Source organism: Arctopsyche grandis, chromosome 5 (genome assembly GCF_051622035.1).
Source record: "Arctopsyche grandis isolate Sample6627 chromosome 5, ASM5162203v2, whole genome shotgun sequence".
Taxonomy (NCBI): domain Eukaryota; kingdom Metazoa; phylum Arthropoda; class Insecta; order Trichoptera; family Hydropsychidae; genus Arctopsyche; species Arctopsyche grandis.
This window is the reverse complement of record NC_135359.1, coordinates 33,423,785-33,443,287: the sequence shown is the minus strand read 5'-3', so window position 1 is coordinate 33,443,287 and position 19,503 is coordinate 33,423,785. Positions and strand designations below refer to the sequence as shown.

At 31.2% G+C, this 19,503-nt stretch overlaps 2 protein-coding genes and 1 long non-coding RNA gene across 3 annotated transcripts in view; 2 read left to right on the top strand and 1 right to left on the bottom strand.

Annotated features, from left to right (window-relative positions):
* Window positions 1-19,503, top strand: part of LOC143912065 (uncharacterized) — a 569,875-nt gene that overhangs the window by 460,616 nt on the left and 89,756 nt on the right. The window lies entirely within an intron of this gene.
* On the bottom strand, window positions 23-9,884 carry LOC143912420 (cytochrome P450 9e2-like). Its single transcript, XM_077431695.1, has 12 exons — window positions 9,863-9,884; window positions 9,738-9,805; window positions 6,621-6,841; window positions 6,358-6,521; window positions 5,842-5,985; window positions 3,528-3,733; window positions 3,221-3,452; window positions 2,077-2,298; window positions 607-707; window positions 347-515; window positions 132-278; window positions 23-90 (listed from the first exon to the last, which is right to left on the bottom strand). The coding sequence occupies exons 1-12, from the start codon at window positions 9,882-9,884 to the stop codon at window positions 23-25; spliced, it is 1,764 nt and encodes a 587-aa protein (XP_077287821.1).
* On the top strand, window positions 12,066-16,247 carry LOC143912419 (cytochrome P450 9e2-like). Its single transcript, XM_077431694.1, has 9 exons — window positions 12,066-12,286; window positions 12,371-12,534; window positions 12,809-12,938; window positions 13,499-13,697; window positions 13,773-14,004; window positions 14,913-15,134; window positions 15,651-15,751; window positions 15,841-16,009; window positions 16,078-16,247. Exons 1-9 carry the CDS (start codon window positions 12,066-12,068, stop codon window positions 16,245-16,247), a joined length of 1,608 nt encoding a protein of 535 aa, XP_077287820.1.

Sequence of the window (19,503 nt, the reverse complement as noted above, 5' to 3'; positions counted from 1 at the left end):
AAAAGCTTATAAATATTTCCGTTTAAAAAAATGAGGCTGAAGGGTAGGTTTCAGCCCCTCCCCCCTCCCTAAAAAATCCAAGCTTTTCCCCTAAAAAATCAAAACATTTCAATTATTCCTCGGTTTCAAACCAACCCATACGCCATCTCTAGGATGCACAGCAATCGTTTTAAAACTAATCTTAATGGGGTTTTGAGTCTTCTCAGTCATTGTCAAATCAAATTTAGACAATAGGCGAAAAATAACAGTCTTGGTTACCGTTAAAGCATATCTGGATCCTGCAATTACAAATTTAGCCTGTGAATAATATTATATTAAAGTATTTTTCATGATATCGTTTATTTACCGATGCAATTTCGCGGACCAACTCCAAATGGAATAAACGAAAGGGGGTCGATGTTCGGTTTATTTTCATTGGAAAATCTTTCAGGATTGAATTGATGGGGTTCTGGAAAATACTGAGGGTCGCGATGAATCGCATATATCGGAATCCAAATACCCTCTCCCGCTTTCATCTAAACACAAGTTTGATTACTTTTTTGCAATATCTAATAATATACTACACTCGACACTTATAAAACATATTTCTATTTGCGTTATCCTTACAGTATACCCCTTATCCGCAGAATCGTTGGAAGGGGGAAATGTGTAAGGTCGAATGCATTTTCTATCCGTGCCAGGAACTGGCGGCCACATTCTTAACGCCTCTGTAAAAACAAAACAATTTCAATTTTGCAATTTTGAGATCACATTTATAAAAAAAACCAAACTTTTCATTACATATGAATAAGATCGAATTTCCACACGATCACAATCACTTGTCTTTATATAAAAAAGACATTCACGATAAAAGAAAAAAATATATATAAAAAAAGCATTCACATACACTTTGGAATCACACGTTAAATTAAATACAAATTGTGTGTTTTATCGTTGTTGATTGTATTAAAATTTACTCCGGATAAAAAATGTAATGTATATATGTATGTACATACACACAAATATATTTAATGTAATGTAATGTATATATGAATATATACACTAATGTGCTTGATGACTCGCCCCTTTCAAGAGCCATTCGATTATTTAACCTTGATGTTTAATCCCTTTCTGGGAGCCTTGATGTTTTTGCTGCATCATACTGTTCTGTCAGGCAGCATATTGTAAATGACTTCTCGCTACATATTTACACATGTTGTTTTCATTTTGTAATATTATTATTTAGCATAATGTGTATGAATGTTGGTTTTATCTATATTTATATATGTATGTATGCTATTTTTAATTTTTATATATACGAGTAATTTATCTTTATTTATGTGTATATGCAAGTATAATGTGTGTATGTATATATGGATGTATGTATTTGTATGTGTATGTATGTATGTGTATGTATATATATATATATATATATATATATATATATATTGTGTAGGTGTGTATTTATCTATATGTATATATGTGTATTTTTATATTTATGTATGTATGTATATATGTGTATTTGTGTATATATGGATGGTGTACATATATGTTTATATATAGGTAATTGTCTTTGGCCAGGAAGGCGCATTGTTAGGCCTGGTATAAATTAAATAAAAATAAAAATATAAAAATGAATGTCTATTTTTCCGTCTGTCTCGTATAGGCTCCTATATCACTCAACCGACTACGATGAAACTTAAAGGATTTGTTTTATAGATGTCCGGGAAGGTTACTGTAAAAAAAAAACGCCCAAAAACGCTAACGGAAACGGGAAAAATGGGAATGAGTGGCATTGCAATGCAATCATTTCAAATGATTTCGCGTCGCGAACTGTGTTGTTAGGGTAAAATAAACAAACAATTGAATAATTTCCAACGTGTTCGATGTCTGCATTATTCCGACAAATGGGAACGGGGACGCAAAAATAATACGGGAACGGGAACGGGAACGAGAAAGGGAACGGGAACGAGAATTGCATGTGTTATTGTGGCATTGCAACGCATGCCGGGTTCAGCTAGTACACAAATAAAAAAGTTCAATGACAAAAAATTTGTGCTTATAATTAAAGATACATAAATGAAATAAAGTTCTTACCACAAACCACCATGTCCAAATATTTCATCTTCATTAAATCCATATAATTTAGCATGTCTCCTTTTTCAGCGATCAATTCGTCAATTTCATTTTGGAGCTTCTTTTGAACATCCGGATTAACAGTCAGTTCATGAATTGCAAAGTTAAGTAATGTAGTGGTGGTTTCAAATCCGGCAATAAAGAATATGACTGCTTGGGCTACAATATCGTTCTCACTCCACTCTATAACATTTAAATTCAATTAAGCAGCCAACCTTTATATGGAAAATATTCTTTTTTTTTGTTATTTAATGTTGCAGGGTCTTATTTTCTTTGGATGTGTACAAATATGTACAATGTATAAACAAAATATGAAAATATTCATTAGCCTTAAAAAACATAGAGGATTTTTCTAAAATAGAAAATTTTAATGCGATATTTACTATATATTCTATAAAAAAATAGTATAATATATCGAGTATATTATGAAATTGCATATTTAATTGGAATTTAAATAAAATATAAGTTCATAAAAATTATTCCTAGTTTTATTAAAATATATTTAACACACAAACTTTTCCTGATATTTGTTTTATAATTTTATTTGGTAAAAGTACTTTGACTAAATTTTAACGTAATTTTTTTAGTTTTTTTTACCATTAATAAAACTATAATACGTATTAACATAAATTGAAATGACAAAAGGAAACATTTTTTCCATATGACCAATATCACAGACGTTGTATGAAAGTTCAATTTTACGTTGCCTCTTCAACTAAAAAAATTGTTATCTAATATATATTATAATTTCGAAAGAGACTTTGTATGTTAGTATGAATATATGTTAGTATCTTTGTTTGGGAACTTCGTAAACAAAAGTTTCTATGACGACAATACAATAGGTTAAATTGTTGAATATCATACTGTTTTCGATTCGAATAAAGTTAATAAAAAAACAAATGAATATTTATTATTAGATTCGCCATATTAAATCTATTTATATTACAAATACTGAGTGAAGCCCGGTAAAACAAAAAGTTTCAAATAAAGTGAACATTTTCAAATAGGCACATTAGGCGCATAGACACAACGATTTAAACAAAATATTGTTTTAAATTAAATTTGTATTTTCATTTAAACGATAAAATAGTAAAATGATACTTGCTCCTCTTAACAATTTGTCTCCCAATAGTTGATTCCTCAGCCGTCGCAAACCCGGCATCATTGTCATCGTTTTGTGAAGGTTCATATTTTAACGACCCTTTCCATGCTTCCATTAATAATTGAATCATATCATGTCTGACAATGCCGTTTTTTTCTCTATTTTTCATTGTTCCCAACACTAAATTACGAAAAAAGTCTCTCAAGTCTTGCCCGAGAAACTTAATACCCGTCATCTGAAAATATTATAATAATGAACATCAATTCGATTAGAAACGGAATATTGAAATTAAAAACATGCAATACTGTACTTTCAGCAAAATCGGATACGACAAGTGAACAATTAATTTAAATAGTTGAATTCCGGTTAAGTTCAATGATTTCAACCCCATCTTATAGAACTCGTTATCTCTCTTATCCAAAGAATTGACCTTCAAGCCAAAGACAGTCGATGCAATCACATCATTCGTATATCTCTTTAAAGTGTCAGCCATTTCAACTTCAATGAGACCCTTTTCTATTATTTTACATAAATATAATTTTATATTTTTTTGTTAGGAAAATTTAGTTTTATTAAATTAATTGATAACAAAAAAAAAATATTTAAAGATAAACTATTTTAAAAATTTTCGTATATACATACATTGGTGAAAGAAAAAGAAAATTTAAACATTAAAAAATAAAAATAACAATAATGTTAGATAATAAGAAGAAAATAAAAATAAAAAATAATAAAAATAACAGTATTATAAAAGTAATAATATAATAAAAATTCACAAGCACAATTATCAATTTACAACAATGTTAAGCATCAAAAAACAAATTCGCAACAATCACTCTATCTTGGTTTGTATTAATATTAAATAAGTCAAAATTACAATTGGTAGAAATGAATGTATTGATAGTGTTGCTTGCATGCCAGAAGAATGAGCTTCGTTCATAATTAGAAAATATATTAGGCATGTAAAGCAGCTCATTACATCTGGTCGTTCTATTAGGCACACGCAATGATAGTCTGCTCAATATTTGAGGACAGTTGATCAAGTCGTTGAGGATGTTCAAAATTGTTAAGATGTCAACTATCTCCCTTCTTTTGACAAGTGGAAACAGATGTTGACACCTACAATCATCTTCATAGAATGCATAGGATAATCCAAAACGGCTGCCGATGTACCTCAAGAATCCTTTCTGGATGCGCTCCAATCTGTCCCTTGCACCAGAGTACTCTGGATTCCAGACTTGGGATGCAAACTCAACAATACTTCTAACGTATGTACAATATAATATTTTGTATGATTTAACAGAATTAAAGCAGGTATGTACAATATAATATTTTGTATGATTTAACAGAATTGGAGGACCGGATGACGAGCCCGAGAGCCCTCGGCGCAATATTTTTATTATTAAAGGATGGATCAGAGTTTAAGATGACTCCCAAATGCCTAATTTTCGATACCCTTATTAGTCTATGTCCGTTGATTGAATAAGGAAAATCAACTGGACATCGTTTTGTGGTGAAGGATATGCAGGAGCATTTTTTGATATTAACTTCTAACTTATCTAGGCTGCAATAAGCCTCCAGCCTGAACAAATCATCTTGCAGGTCTAAAGCATCATTACGGCTTGATTATCTTCATGTCATCAACGAATAATAATATATTTGAATTTTGAACACATTTTTCAATATCAAAGACGAAGATGTTGAATAACAGAGGTCCCAAGAGGGAGCCTTGCGGAACACCAGAAGGAATATCCATCCATCTCGATGTAAACCTGTTGATCGACGTGTAATGTATGAGGCGACCCATCTATAGAGATCACCATGAATACCTATCTGTAGGAGTTTTTTAAGGAGAATATTGTTATCAATCCTGTTAAATGCCTTATAATCTGTATAGATATCATCAACCTGAGATCAACGTATTAGCAACGAAATAATTAAATAGTAGTAAATTTGTTGTAACTGAGCGTCCTTTCTGAAAACCTGTTGATACATACTAAGAGACTGCGAGATAGAGATAGATAATGTTATTAATACGATTAACTTGTTCATATTTAAGTGAATATGAATAAGAATAAGAGCTCAAATAAGAGTCATCCAGAATATGAATAAGAGCCGGGCCAAACTGGATGACTCTTGAGTGACTTTATTGCCCAAGCGTAGTTGCTCGTGGTCACTCTTAGTCACCCAACTCAGGAAACCAGAAGTGACCAAAAACCACAGGTGGTGTCACCTATACGCTAATACCTACAAAATATTTCAATCCGTGACAATAGTCACACGTGCTCATGGATTTTCACCATGTAGTCGCCGGTAACTACTCACCGAGTGTGGCACCCCTCAATACAATACTTAACATATTGAGGGATTGCGCTAGTCACTCAAGAAATAAAATCTCCCTAACCAAACTGAACTCCGGCAACCAATCTCGCTGGTTGGGTGACTTTATGACTCGGGGAGCCGGTGAGTTGCCTAGTGTGGCATGTTCCATACAACTGTATACATTTGATCTGGTCGTACAACAAAGTCACCCAGTGTGGCCGGGCTCTAAGAGTTTTAACCAGTAAGTTATATTTCCGTTGTCCAGTACGAAAGTTTGGCCTATGGTGGTTTTAAATAAATACCTTTGTTCGCAGGTTCCTTCATTTTTTTCAAATAGAATTCAACTATCTGTTTTGCAGTGTCGTCGACCAACGATATCATGTTCTTCAATTTAGAGCTGGTAAATGTGGGACTAACTGTAGCTCGCATATCCTTCCAATGGTCACCTTTTAAAAATTTAAATCTAATCTAATCAGATCATATTGGAACCGAAATAGTATGTCGATTTTATATTATTCCATTTCCTTTTTTTTAATAAGGCCATCATATTTTGAATTATTTTATTTTAGGAAAAAATGTTAAATATTTGTGATAGTTGCTGATTTATAAAAAACAAATAGGTTTAAAACTTTTAAATATATTTATGTTCTTAAATTTTTCGGTTACTACTGACTTTAAATATATTCTACTCAAAATTATGAATTTTTAGATTAAATATTTTAAAAGAAAATATATTATTGTTGTTTATTTATAAAATAATTATACACATGTATGTACCTATGTATGTACATATATAAGATAAGGATCAATAATATTACCTGTGATAAATAACAAATTCCTTCCGACTATGGGGTCGAAATCTTCATTTATGTTCAAGTTATGGCTTGTAAAATTATCAAAATCCTTTATGGTAGTTTGTTTTATGATTTCCAAGTCTCTTATCATAATAAAAGGTCTATTCACTTGCATAAATCCTACATACCTAAAAAGATTCTCGTAATGAACTATATTTTGTTATATGTATGTATGTAGGTATATATGTATGTAGAATGCGCAATATTATTGAATTTGAATCACTAACTTTTCCTTGGGAAATGCATTATAAACTCTATAAATCACATCCATCAAATGCTCTTTGTGCCAAAGAACCTTCAAAATGTTCCCGACAATCGGATAATCAAATGGAACATATTTTACTCCTCGTCGTTTAAAATATCCACTTTCCCAAACTCCATACGCATAAAGTATAATTCCAAAACCGATCACTAACAAGATCGCGTCTGACCAATCGACACTCATCATCTGAAAATTTAAATAATTCAAATGAAATATTAAATTTACTGTAGTGAAAGTAGTCTTTTCATTCATATATATATATATATATATATATATATATATATATATATATATATATATATATATATATATATATATATATATATATATATATATATATATATATATATATATATATATATATATATATATATATATATATATATATATATATATATATATATATATATATATATATAATCGCAATTCAACGACTTATAATAAAAATGCTGTATTTGTATTTGTAATTGGCCAGGAAGGCGCATTGGGATTTACCTGTAAGGCCTTCCTGGTATATATGTAAAATAAAAAAATAAAAAATAAAAAAAAAAAAAATATATATATATATATATATATATATATATATATATATATATATATATATATATATATATATGCGGTGGCATGCGGTGAAATTATCTCTCTCTTTGTCACACAGCCTTGTTTAATGTGCGCGCGCAGAATACGGGAGGAAAAGCCTGTTCCTCTTGTTCCTGTTGTATCCTGCTCGCGCAAATTAAGTGAGTATGTACCGTTTACCATGCACCCTTTTTTTTATCTTTCGACTTAATATCGTTCGATTTTCGAGCTTTGCCTTCCGATATTTGCGTTTTCGGGCGTTTCACTTTCGGGTCCGTGAGGGAGACTGATTATTTAGACTGAGTTGATACATTCACATAATTTATTTTTATTTCAACCTTAAATAAGAATTGTAAATAGATTTTTGGGCTCTTTTTCCTATTATGCTGTACATTAACATCAAAATAATATAATACTTAATTACTAACAAAAATAAAATTATATTGTAAAATAGAAAATGATCAGTAGATCGGTAGCTATTAAAATAGATATAAGATGCATTGTGAACATAATTTAGTAATAATAAAAATCAAGTTTTGTTTATAAAAAATTCTATTCATAAGAAATTCAAATCAATCGAATTAACGACAGGCAAAAATTTGTGTATTACATCGGCTAAATTATCAATTTTATATAACTTTTAATTTCATTGCTTAGAATAAATAATTTTCTTTAGTTGTAAATAGTTTCATGTAAGATAAAATAATTGATTTCGTACTAGAGAATTTTGAATCTTCTTGATAATTTTCAATCAACTGATGAGTTGAATCCGATTTAAGAATGTTGGCTTGTGACAGTGATGACTTCAAATGAGTTCATGTGTCCTAAAATCTAGATTCTATAGAAAAAATAAAATATTATGAAAATATTTACAAAAGTAATTTTATTTCGGCATTAAGTATATGTGTAACAAACCGTAGATCGCACGCTGTTTGCGGCTCTTCAATAATATGTAAAACTAGCATATTTATTTTTATTTATCAAAGATAAATAATAATTTCATTTAAAAAATAAATTAAATCAAGTATCTATGTAATATATAATTTCGAAAGAGACTTTGTATGTAAGTACATATATAAATATGTAATTTTGTTTGGTGACATCGAAAACAAATTAAAGTTACTATGATGATTCGATATATATTTTTTTTTATTCAAATAAATTTAACAAAAAAACAAATGAATATTTACTATTAGATTCGCCATGTTTAAGCTGTTTAACATATTACAAATACTGAGCGAAGCCGAGTAAAATAACTAGTAAAATATATTTAAAAGAAATCCAAATCCAGACTTTTTTGAATGAGACTTTAATATTCAAAAATTGAGACCCCCTGAGTCAAGCAAATGAAAAATATTCTCGTAACATTTGCATTTTGAATAACGATTCAGTAAAAAAAAATATTTTTCATTACAATTTTTTTATTACTGTTTTATATTACTATTTATATATACATACATATGTACAGGGCTTTTGTTTGAAAAAAAGGTGCCGTAAATCACTTTTTTTTGGAAAAGATTATATTCAAATTATTTTCTGAAACTCATTGAATAGTTCTATTGACATTTGTCATATCTCTTTTCACTTGCTGCCCCTCGGTTACGGGGGTCGTGACCAACCAGTGCAGTTAATAGTTGACAGTTCTAACTGTTAACTGCTGTCTTTGCTGTTAGCTGCTTGAAAGAAGTTTTATGTCATGTATATTGTTTTTTATTACAAACCTCCTTTACGTTTCACTTACGATAACAATTCAGGAAAAAATTTGCCTCTTATCCGATCGTTTTCATACTTTGCCATATTGCTCATTTTGGTCATCAATATATGTAAGTAAATGTATCCTCCGCCATTACGATAGAGATAAAATATCGTTTAAGACGCGTTTGAAGTTTTCAAATTTGAAATCTGGATGATGTTTATGTAGTCTTTAGTTTTATACATAGATGGCGGTAGTAAAATAAAATTATTGGTATTTTTATTCAAAATAATAATTATGTTTGATATGTTTATACTTATGTAATATGTTCCTTGATATGTTAAAAGTACAATCGTCGTTTTGGATGCAATCTGTTAGACGAGTGTACTTGATTAATTGAATAAATAAATATATTATATAGAATACAAAAATGTGCCGGAATGGAAAAAAAAGCTTTGCATATGGGTTTTGGTGCATCCGCTCTAAAATCGCCAGACAAACGAACGACAGATTAACAGAACGGCAGCTGTAAACGTAATTCTCGTTTTCTCGAATGATAGATTGCACATCAGATGACGAGTAACCTTTCGATGTGCACAGATGCAATTATTAAAATGAGATTCGGAACTTATCGAATCTTTACACGTGCAGGATGGATTAGACCGGCAGCCGCGGCTGCGCCGGATACTAGTCGCTGTGTTGTATGGGTGGGTATGCAATGTTTCACACGTCCTGGATTTATCCGGTTGTGGATTCATCCGAGACGTGTGCAACATTGCACACCCACCCATACAACACTGAGCCTAGTACCTGGCACGGGCGCGGTGCCAGTCTAATCCATCCTTCCCGTGTAATGGCGGACTTAGTGTTAATCGTGCCTAAAAATCGGAAACTCAAATTTAAAAAATATAAAAATAAAACACTACAACAACAACTTTTAATTCCAAAAAACGTCATGGTCGAGAATTTTCTGATCTGACAATTAAGAAAAAAAAGGTGCCGGAACTCATTTTTTGTCAAGTTTTTTATTGGAAAAGATTATATTCAAATTATTTTCTTAAATTAGTTTCTTAAACTCAGTGAATGGTACTATTGACATTTGTCATATCTAGAAAGAGACTTTGAATGTAAGTATGTACAGTGGCGGACTGGCCATACAAGCGAACATGCCCGATGGCATGTGGGCCCCACTATCTGTTAGAAAATATGGGCCCTCAGTAAAATTAAATAACTTTTTAACTATTTCACGTGTGTAAAAATGTATAGGATATTGCAACTTTAGGACCTAAAGTTTGGGTATTTCAACAAAACAAATTTCTTACGATATACACAAATAACTAATACCTGCTTTAACAGCCCAAGGATCGGTTAACTTTTTTATTAGGCTTGAAATGTAAGTTTCAACATTTGCGTGGGCCCTTTTGCCGGGCCTATTCCAACCTCAAGATTATGTATATACAAATACCTATGTAACAACTAACTACTGAAATAAAAATGGGAATAAACAAATTTTCTTAAAACAATTTTGATAGGATGATTCATCATCAACCAGCGATTTAAATTTACTTCATACTTTCAAAATAACATTTGATTATACTTCGATGATATAGTAAGATTTAAATACACAATTTTAAACAGTTTCCGAATATAAAATCTATTCCTAATCTAGACACATCCATGTAAATAAAAATATAGGATAGGGGCCCCCTCCCCAAAATCCTGATTTTCGATTAACATTAATTGAAAATATTATGCATTTTTTTCAGGGACGTAATTTGGGGGGGCCATAGGGGGGCACTCGCCTAAATTAAGGAATAGTGTGAATTTAGAAAATATTATGAATTTAATGATTAATGAGATACTATGGATCTATGAATGCTACGTGTATTTCTTATGTATGTTACTTTTGGGTAACTAATAAAATAATCGCTGCTATGTGCTTTGAAAAAAAACAAAACAAAACTTTATCTAATGTTATTACGTACATATGTACATAGATAAAGTGACAAGACAGTCGGTAGAAATTAAGTTAATTGATAGTTTTTTGGAGAATCAGTTTGATGGTCGATTAATGTTGACTATGTAAAGATTTGTGGAAAAAAATTTTCGCCTGCGGCGCTTTTTTTTCTTTTTACATAATATTTTTTTATAATTACTTTTTCAAAAATAAGCTTATTTTTTTCATATTTTATAACTCAATAAGGTAAAGAATATTTTCCATTTTTATTCCGATATAAAAAAGATTTTTTGAAAAAAAATTCAATTTGACTAATCTTTGCCTGCCCTGCCCCCCAAAGAAAAAGCTGAAATGACGTCCCTGATTGTTTTCTACCGAAAGTAAAAGCCGCTTTTATGCCGCATTCTTTTATGATGCATTATATTTACCTAGGACAAGGGTTAAAACGAAATATACCATATAATTTATGGATCTATTTTGCTTTTGCCATTTTTCTTGTACCTAAATTTGTTTATTCCCAATTTTGAAAAAAAAAAAAAAAAATTTCCCTTGATTTTTAGCGTGATGGAAAGAAGAAAATTTTGTTATATGGGGGGGGGGGGGGGACAAATTATTTTAACCCTGGGTGGGGCCCCCTTTGACTCCTGGCATGCACTGATTTCAGTCCCAGTCCGCCACTGAGTATGTATATATCATTGGTTGGGAATTTCGTAAACAAGTCAAAATTTCTATGACGACGAGTCAATTTTTTTTTTCGATACAAATAAATTTAATAAAAAAACAAATGAATAATAACTATTAGATTCGCCATGTTTACGCTGTTTATATTACAAATACTGAGCGAAGCCGGGTAAAACAAATAGTAAATTATATTTACGTGTGTATATTTTATTTCAATAACTATAATATTGTATTGTAAATCGGAAGTATTTTTTGTAAATATACTAACTGTTATATGGGGCTTATGTTTTTAAGCTGATTTCTAATAACTAAATTTGTAGGTGAATTTTATATTATGCATTTATTTTTATATTTCTGTATAAACCCATTTCAACTACACAAAGTCTTACCATTATAACATAATCCTCAGTGTTTCAAAAATTTTGTCCGGTTTTATGAATGAAAAGACTACTTCCACTACAGTAAATTTAATATTTAATTTGAATTATTTAAACTTACAGATGATGAGTGTCGATTGGTCAGACGCGATCTTGTTAGTGATCGGTTTTGGAATTATACTTTATGCGTATGGAGTTTGGGAAGGTGGATATTTTAAACGACGAGGAGTAAAATATGTTCCATTTGATTATCCGATTGTTGGGAACTTTTTGAAGGTTCTTACGCGCAAAGAGCATTTGATGGATGTGGTTTATAGAGTTTATAATGCATTTCCCAAAGAAAAGTTAGTGATTTAAATTCAATAATATTGCGCATTCTACATACATACATATAACAAAATATAGTTCATTTCGAGAATTTTTTTTAGGTATGTAGGATTTATGCAAGTGAATAGACCTTTTATTATGATAAGAGATTTGGAAATCATAAAACAAACTACTATAAAGGACTTTGATAATTTTTCAAGCCATAACTTGAATATAAATGAAGATTTCGACCCCATAATCGGAAGGAATTTATTATTTATCACAGGTAATATTATTGAACGTTTTTTAATATATGTACATACATACATATGTATAATTATTTTATAAATTTACAACAATAAAATATTTTCTTTTAAATTATATGATTGATCTAAAATGAACAACTATCACAAATATATAACATTTTTTCCTAAAATAAAATGTTTCCAAAAGATGGCTTTATTTAAAAAAAAAAAAGGAAATGGAATAATATAAAATCGACATATGTACTATTTCGGTTACAATATGATCTAATTAGATTAAATTTTAATTTTTAAAAGGTGACCATTGGAAGGATATGCGAGCTACAGTTAGTCCCACATTTACCAGCTCTAAATTAAAGAACATGATATCGTTGGTCGACGACACTGCAAATCAGATAGTTGAATTCTATTTGAAAAAAATGAAGGAACCTGCGAATAAAGGTATTTATTTAAAACCACCGTAGGCCAATCTTTTGTACTGGACAAAGGAGATATAACTTACTGGTTAAAACTCTTAGAGCCCGGCCACACTGGATGACTTTGTTGTACGACCAGATCAAATGTATAAAGTTGTATGGAACATGCCAGCGAGATTGGTTGCCGGAGTTTAGTTCGGTTAGGGAGATTTTATTTCTTGAGTGACTAGCGCAATCCCTCAATATGTTAAGCATTGTATTGAGGGGTGCCACACTCTGTGATTAGTTACCGGCGACTACATAGTGAAAATCCATGAGCACGTGTGACTATTGTCACGGATTGAAATCTTTTGTAGGTATTAGCATATAGGTGACACCACCTGTGGTTTTTGGTCACTTCTGGTTTCCTGAGTTGGGTGACTAAGAGTGACCACGAGCAACTACACTTGGGCAATAAAGTCACTCAAGAGTCATCCAGTTTGGCCCGGCTCTTAGTTATTCATATTCACTTAAATATGAATAAGTTAATCGTATTAATAAAATTATTTTCATGTAAAATAATAGAAAGGGGTCTCATTGAAGTTGAAATGACTGACACTTTAACGAGATATACGAATGATGTGATTGCATCAACTGTCTTTGGCTTGAAGGTCGATTCTTTGGATGAGAGAGATAACGAGTTCTATAAGATAGTGTTGAAATCAATGGACTTAACCGGAATTCAACTATTTAAATTAATTGTTCACTTGTCGTATCCGATTTTGCTGAAAGTACAGTATTGCGTGTTTTTAATTTCAATATTCCGTTTCTAATCGAATTGATGTTCATTATTATAATATTTTCAGATGACGGGTATTAAGTTTCTCGGGCAAGACTTGACAGACTTTTTTCGTAATTTAGTGTTGGGAACAATGAAAAATAGAGAAAAAAACGGCATTGTCAGACATGATATGATTCAATTATTAATGGAAGCATGGAAAGGGTCGTTAAAATATGAACCTTCACAAAACGATGACAATGATGCCGGGTTTGCGACGGCTGAGGAATCAACTATTGGGAGACAAACTGTTAAGACGAGCAAGTATCATTTTAATATTTTATCGTTTAAATGAAAATACAAATTTAATTTAAAACAATAATTTGTTTAAATCGTTGTGTATATGCGCCTAATGTGCCTATTTGAAAATGTTCACTTTATTTGAAACTTGTTGTTTTACCCGGCTTCACTCAGTATTTGTAATATAAATAGCTTTAATATGGCGAATCTAATAGTAATTATTCATTTGTTTTTTTATTAAATTATATTTAATCGAAAAAAATATGATATTCAACAATTCAACTAATTGAATTGTCGTCATAGAAACTTTTGTTTACGAAGTTCCCAAACAAAGATACTTACATATATACATACTTACATACAAAGTCTCTTTCGAAATTATAATATATATTAGATAACATGTTTTTTAGTTGAAGAGGCAACGTAAAATTGAACTTTCATACAACGTCTGTGATATTGGTCATATGGAAAAAAATGTTTCCTTTTGTCATTTCAATTTATGTTAATACGTATTATAGTTTTATTAATGGTAAAATATACTCACAAATTACGTTAAAATTTAGTCAAAGGAATTTTACCAAATAAAAATTATAAAACAAATATCAGGAAAAGTTTGTGTGTTAAATATATATTCATAAAACTAGGAATAAGTTTTATGAACTTATATTTTATTTAAATTCCAATTAAATATGCATTTGAATAATATACTCGAATTTTTTTATAGAATATATAGATAATATCGCATTAAAATTTTCTATTTTAGAAAAATCCTCTATGTATTTTAGGGCTAATGAATGTTTTTGATATTTTTATACATTGTACATATTTGTACAAATCCAAAGAAAATAAGACCCCGTTTCATTAAATAACAAAAAATGAATATTTTCCATATAAAAGTGGACTGCTTGATTAAATTTAAATTTTATAGAGTGGAGTGAGAACGATATTGTGGCTCAAGCAGTCATATTCTATATTGCCGGATTTGAAACCACCACTACATTACTTAGCTTTGCAATTCATGAACTGACTGTAAATCCGGATGTTCAAAAGAAGCTCCAAAATGAAATTGACGAATTGATCGCTGAAAAAGGAGACATGCTAAATTATATGGATTTAATGAAGATGAAATATTTGGACATGGTGGTTTGTGGTAAGAACTTTATTTCATTTATGTATCTTTAATTATAAGCACAAATTTTTTGTCATTGAACTTTTTTATTTGTGTACTAGCTGAACCCGGCATGCGTTGCAATGCCACAATAACACATGCAATTCTTGTTCCCGTTCCCTTTCTCGTTCCCGTTCCCGTTCCCGTATTATTTTTGCGTCCTCGTTCCCATTTGTCGGAATAATGCAGACATCGAACACGTTTGAAATTATTCAATTGTTTGTTTATTTTACCCTAACAACGCAGTTCGCGACGCGAAATCATTTGAAATGATTGCATTGTAATGCCACTCATTCCCGTTCTTCCCAATTCCGTTTTTTTTTTACAGTAAGCTTCCCGGACATGCATACAACAAATCCTTAAAGTTCCATCGTAATCGGTTGAGTGATATAGGAGCCTATACTTACATATGAATTTCGATCTTATTCATATGTAAGTTTGGTTTTTATTAATAAATGTGATCTCAAAATTGTATATGATATTGTTTTGTTTTTACAGAGGCGTTAAGAATGTGGCCGCCAATTCCTGGTACGGATAGAAAATGCATTCGACCTTACACATTTCCCCCTTCCAACGATTCTGCGGATAAGGGGTACACTGTAAGGATAACGCAAATATAAATGTGTTATAAGTGTCGAGTGTAGTATATTATTAGATATTGCAAAAAAGTAATCAAATTTGTGTTTAGATGCAAGCGGGAGAGGGAATTTTAATTCCGATATATGCGATTCATCGTGACGCTCGGTATTTTCCAGAACCCCATCAATTCAAGCCTGAAAGATTTTCCAATGAAAATAAACGGAACATCAACCCCCTTTCGTTTATTCCATTTGGAGTCGGTCCGCGAAATTGCATCGGTAAATAAACGATATCATGAAAAATACTTTAATATAATATTATTCACAGGCTAAATTTGTAATTGCAGGATCCAGATATGTTTTAACGGTAACCAAGACTGTTATTTTTCGCCTATTGTCTAAATTCGATTTGACAATGACTGAGAAGACTCAAAACCCCATTATGATTAGTTTTAAAACGATTGCTGTGCAACCTAGAGATGGTGTATGGGTTGGTTTGAAACCGAGGAATAATTGAAATGTATTTATTATATGCACATACGTCACGGGCGTACCTTGGATTTTTTAGGGGGAGGGGAGCTGAAACATGTATACCCTTTAGCCTCATTTTTTTTTGAACGAAAATATTTATAAGCTTTTTTAATATAAAATAGGTAAATTATAAAAAAATCTTTATCCATTGAATTCATACGACTAGAATATGAATATGGATAGAATAATTGATTTTTTGATATTTTTATGACTTTTTCGTAACAAATGATCAAATTAGTTTCGATATTTTGTTAATTTTTCGAAAAAAGTTTAAGTTAAGTGTGATATAATTTGTCAATTAAAATATCCCACGGCTGTAATGTTTTTTCTTCAATGTAATTTGAATAATATATTTTTTGTATAATTTAATGAAATATTTGACACCATTTATGTATTTCTTATATATAAATGTACAATACAAATAAATTTTTTTTAGCTTGGTTTTTTTTTTTTTAAACTATAATTTTCGTTTGATTGATACAGTGAGCTATTGGGAAATATAAGTACAGTCGGAGACATAGAAAATACCAAACTCGACTATTTTTACATTTTTTTTAAATTATGTTCGGTATTGTAAATTTCAAAGAATGCTTGATTGGGGTTTGAAGGTGTATCAGTAAACTTCAATTTAAGTAAAAAAAAAAATGGAAATAGTTGACAGGATATTCTTGGAATGGATGCAGAAATGGAAACGGTATAATAATTTATGATGGTCAGATTATCCTTTCACCATTTTTGTTGTTAGATTTATAAAGCTAATATTCCTTGTGAGATATTGAAAAGATCTTTTGTGAATAAAACTACTTTTGGATAATGTTATTATACTTATTATATTTTAACATTTCGTACTGCCGCCTTGATTTTGGATAATCGCCAATATGCGTTGATTTCGTACAGTGAAATTAAAAATTCCATTGTAATATCATTCTCCTAAATTTCGGTTATATTTTTAAACAATTCTATGAGATTTGATGCACGTCGTTTTGCCAATTTTCTCTTTAAAATAACCCATAGGTTTTCGATCGGATTCAGATCATGATTGTTTCCCGGCCATTCTAATGATTTGATACCCAGTATATTCTTAAATTTTATGATCTGTAAGTGATAAAGGATATTATTAATCATTTAGTAAAAGATTTAGGCAAAAAAAAAATCGAAATTGTACTCCCTGCTCGAGCGCGATGACATGGTTCAGAATCGCTTGATAAATCGGAATTCTGAATTTTGCGTTATTTTCTCGATCGTTGGAATTACAAGGTTTTGTACACTTTTGTACTTTTCTGGATTCATTATTCCCTCAATAATGGTCAGGGATACCAAACCATATGCGGTCATACACCCTTAAACCATTAAATGGGGTGAATGCGCAACGACCGGAGAAATGCATTCCGCGCGGAATCTTTCGCCAACTTTCCGACAAACCATGCACATCCCATCCTGCCCAAAGAAATTGAACTTCGATTTTTACTACAACCCTTTTCCAATCATCGACAGTCCAATTTCTATAGTTCTTAGCCCAATTTAGATGATTTTTTCGCATTTTAAGTGTAAGAAACGGCTTTTTGGCAAGGTGGTGTGGCTCCTTGCTCCGAAAGTCACTTCCTCAATATTTTTTCTGAAAATGTCACATGATCTGATGCTTGAAGCTCTGCCGGAATTTCTACTGCCGTTTTGAATGGATTTTCTAGCATTATGTGCTTGATACAACGATCTTCGCGAACATTGGTCACACGTCATCTTCTGTTCCCAGGTTTCCTCCCCAGAGTAACAGTTTCTCGATATTTTTTCAAAATTCGACGAACTTGGCTGTCTCCAAATCCCACTCGACGAGATATTTCACGTATAGAAAGATTTGCTTCGAATAACGTAATAGTTTTTGATTTTAAAACAATCGACATCTGTTTTGAGTTATTCATTTTTTGGGAGATGTTTTGCGCAATGACGTCCAACAAAAAACTCGAATCTTAAACACTTGCATTGTATCAAATATCAAGTATCCGAAGTGCGCCATACCCAAAAACAAAAAATGAAAAGAATCATGACAGAATTCTGAGAAAAAACTCAAATTGAATGTACTCAAGTTGAATGTACTCAAATTGAATTGAATGTAGTTATGCGGCATTTTCAATTTTCAATTCCTCCGATTATACATCAATTCTTAATATTTCGGATTACAAAATGAAACAATTTTTTATATAGACTTATACTTTTTTTTCATGCTAATTTTTTAACATGAAATAAGGTTATTTGCTATTGAAATTATGGATTGCAAAAATACCGATATTTTCGGTACTTCTGATATTTTATTATTTAATTTAATAAATTTTTAATAATAAAAACAGTGCTCCCGGTATGTCGATGACCTCTTGCATGTTTATTGAAAAAACGTTAAACCTCAACATTCAAATACAGGATATTGGGGTAGGCTAAAGTGAAGAAGGCATGTCCCAGGTAGTAAAATGTGAAGTAGGCATGTCCCAGGCACAAAGGACCACAATGTTTCATGCACGACCATAAAGTTTTGAATTTGAGGAATATAAGAAGGTCACAAAACAAAATTGGATATTGAAATGTAGGCATATAGTACAACTGAAATGATCTCATCAGGTCACTGCGACACATATCCAGGAAAGTCATTAACGCATGGCACACGCTCGCCTCGTCAGAAGGTCGACACGTGTTTCTATACACGTGTCTGGGAAACAAAGGAAGAACACACTGAACCCATAAAAACCACGAACTACGTCCAGGCGTATGAACCCATAACACCACGCTCGCAGCATAACTAGGGCAGCGCGAGTACCAAGAACAAAAGATGTGCACACGACACACTTCAACCCAAAACGTTTATAAAGCAACGCAACAACCTCCACCGGCAGAGTGAGCCTCTGGAGTTCATACAGATCACTTCTCCGAAGAAACCTCTTCGTACATACAATAACCATTGTAACAATTGAACGCAAATAAACGATCCTCTTTCAAACTACACAACATGTGTTTCGTTAGACCGGGATACGGTCAACATAACTTCCCTGTCTTACAGAACCGTACAGACACATTCACACATACCGGCAACATTATGAAATACTATAACAGCATTTTTGATAAAATTTGAGCGCAAATGTATGGAAACTTGCACAAGACAAAAGTCTACTTCCGGCTGTCGGATTTTGTTCAATTTTTTTTATTACTTAAAATCACTATCGCTATTATACTCAATAAATATCAAGATTAAAATAATT

Coding starts and splice junctions, on each gene's coding strand:
- LOC143912420 (XM_077431695.1), bottom strand. CDS start 9,884: ATGACGTTTTTTGGAATTAAAA. Junction 708..2,076: donor TTTGGACATGGTGGTTTGTG/GTAAGAACTTTA, acceptor TTGTTTTTACAG/AGGCGTTAAGAATGTGGCCG. Junction 279..346: donor TGGTCCGCGAAATTGCATCG/GTAAATAAACGA, acceptor TTGTAATTGCAG/GATCCAGATATGCTTTAACG.
- LOC143912419 (XM_077431694.1), top strand. CDS start 12,066: ATGATGAGTGTCGATTGGTCAGACGCGATCTTGTTAGTGATCGGTTTT. Junction 12,287..12,370: donor AATGCATTTCCCAAAGAAAA/GTTAGTGATTTA, acceptor AATTTTTTTTAG/GTATGTAGGATTTATGCAAG. Junction 12,535..12,808: donor GAATTTATTATTTATCACAG/GTAATATTATTG, acceptor AATTTTTAAAAG/GTGACCATTGGAAGGATATG.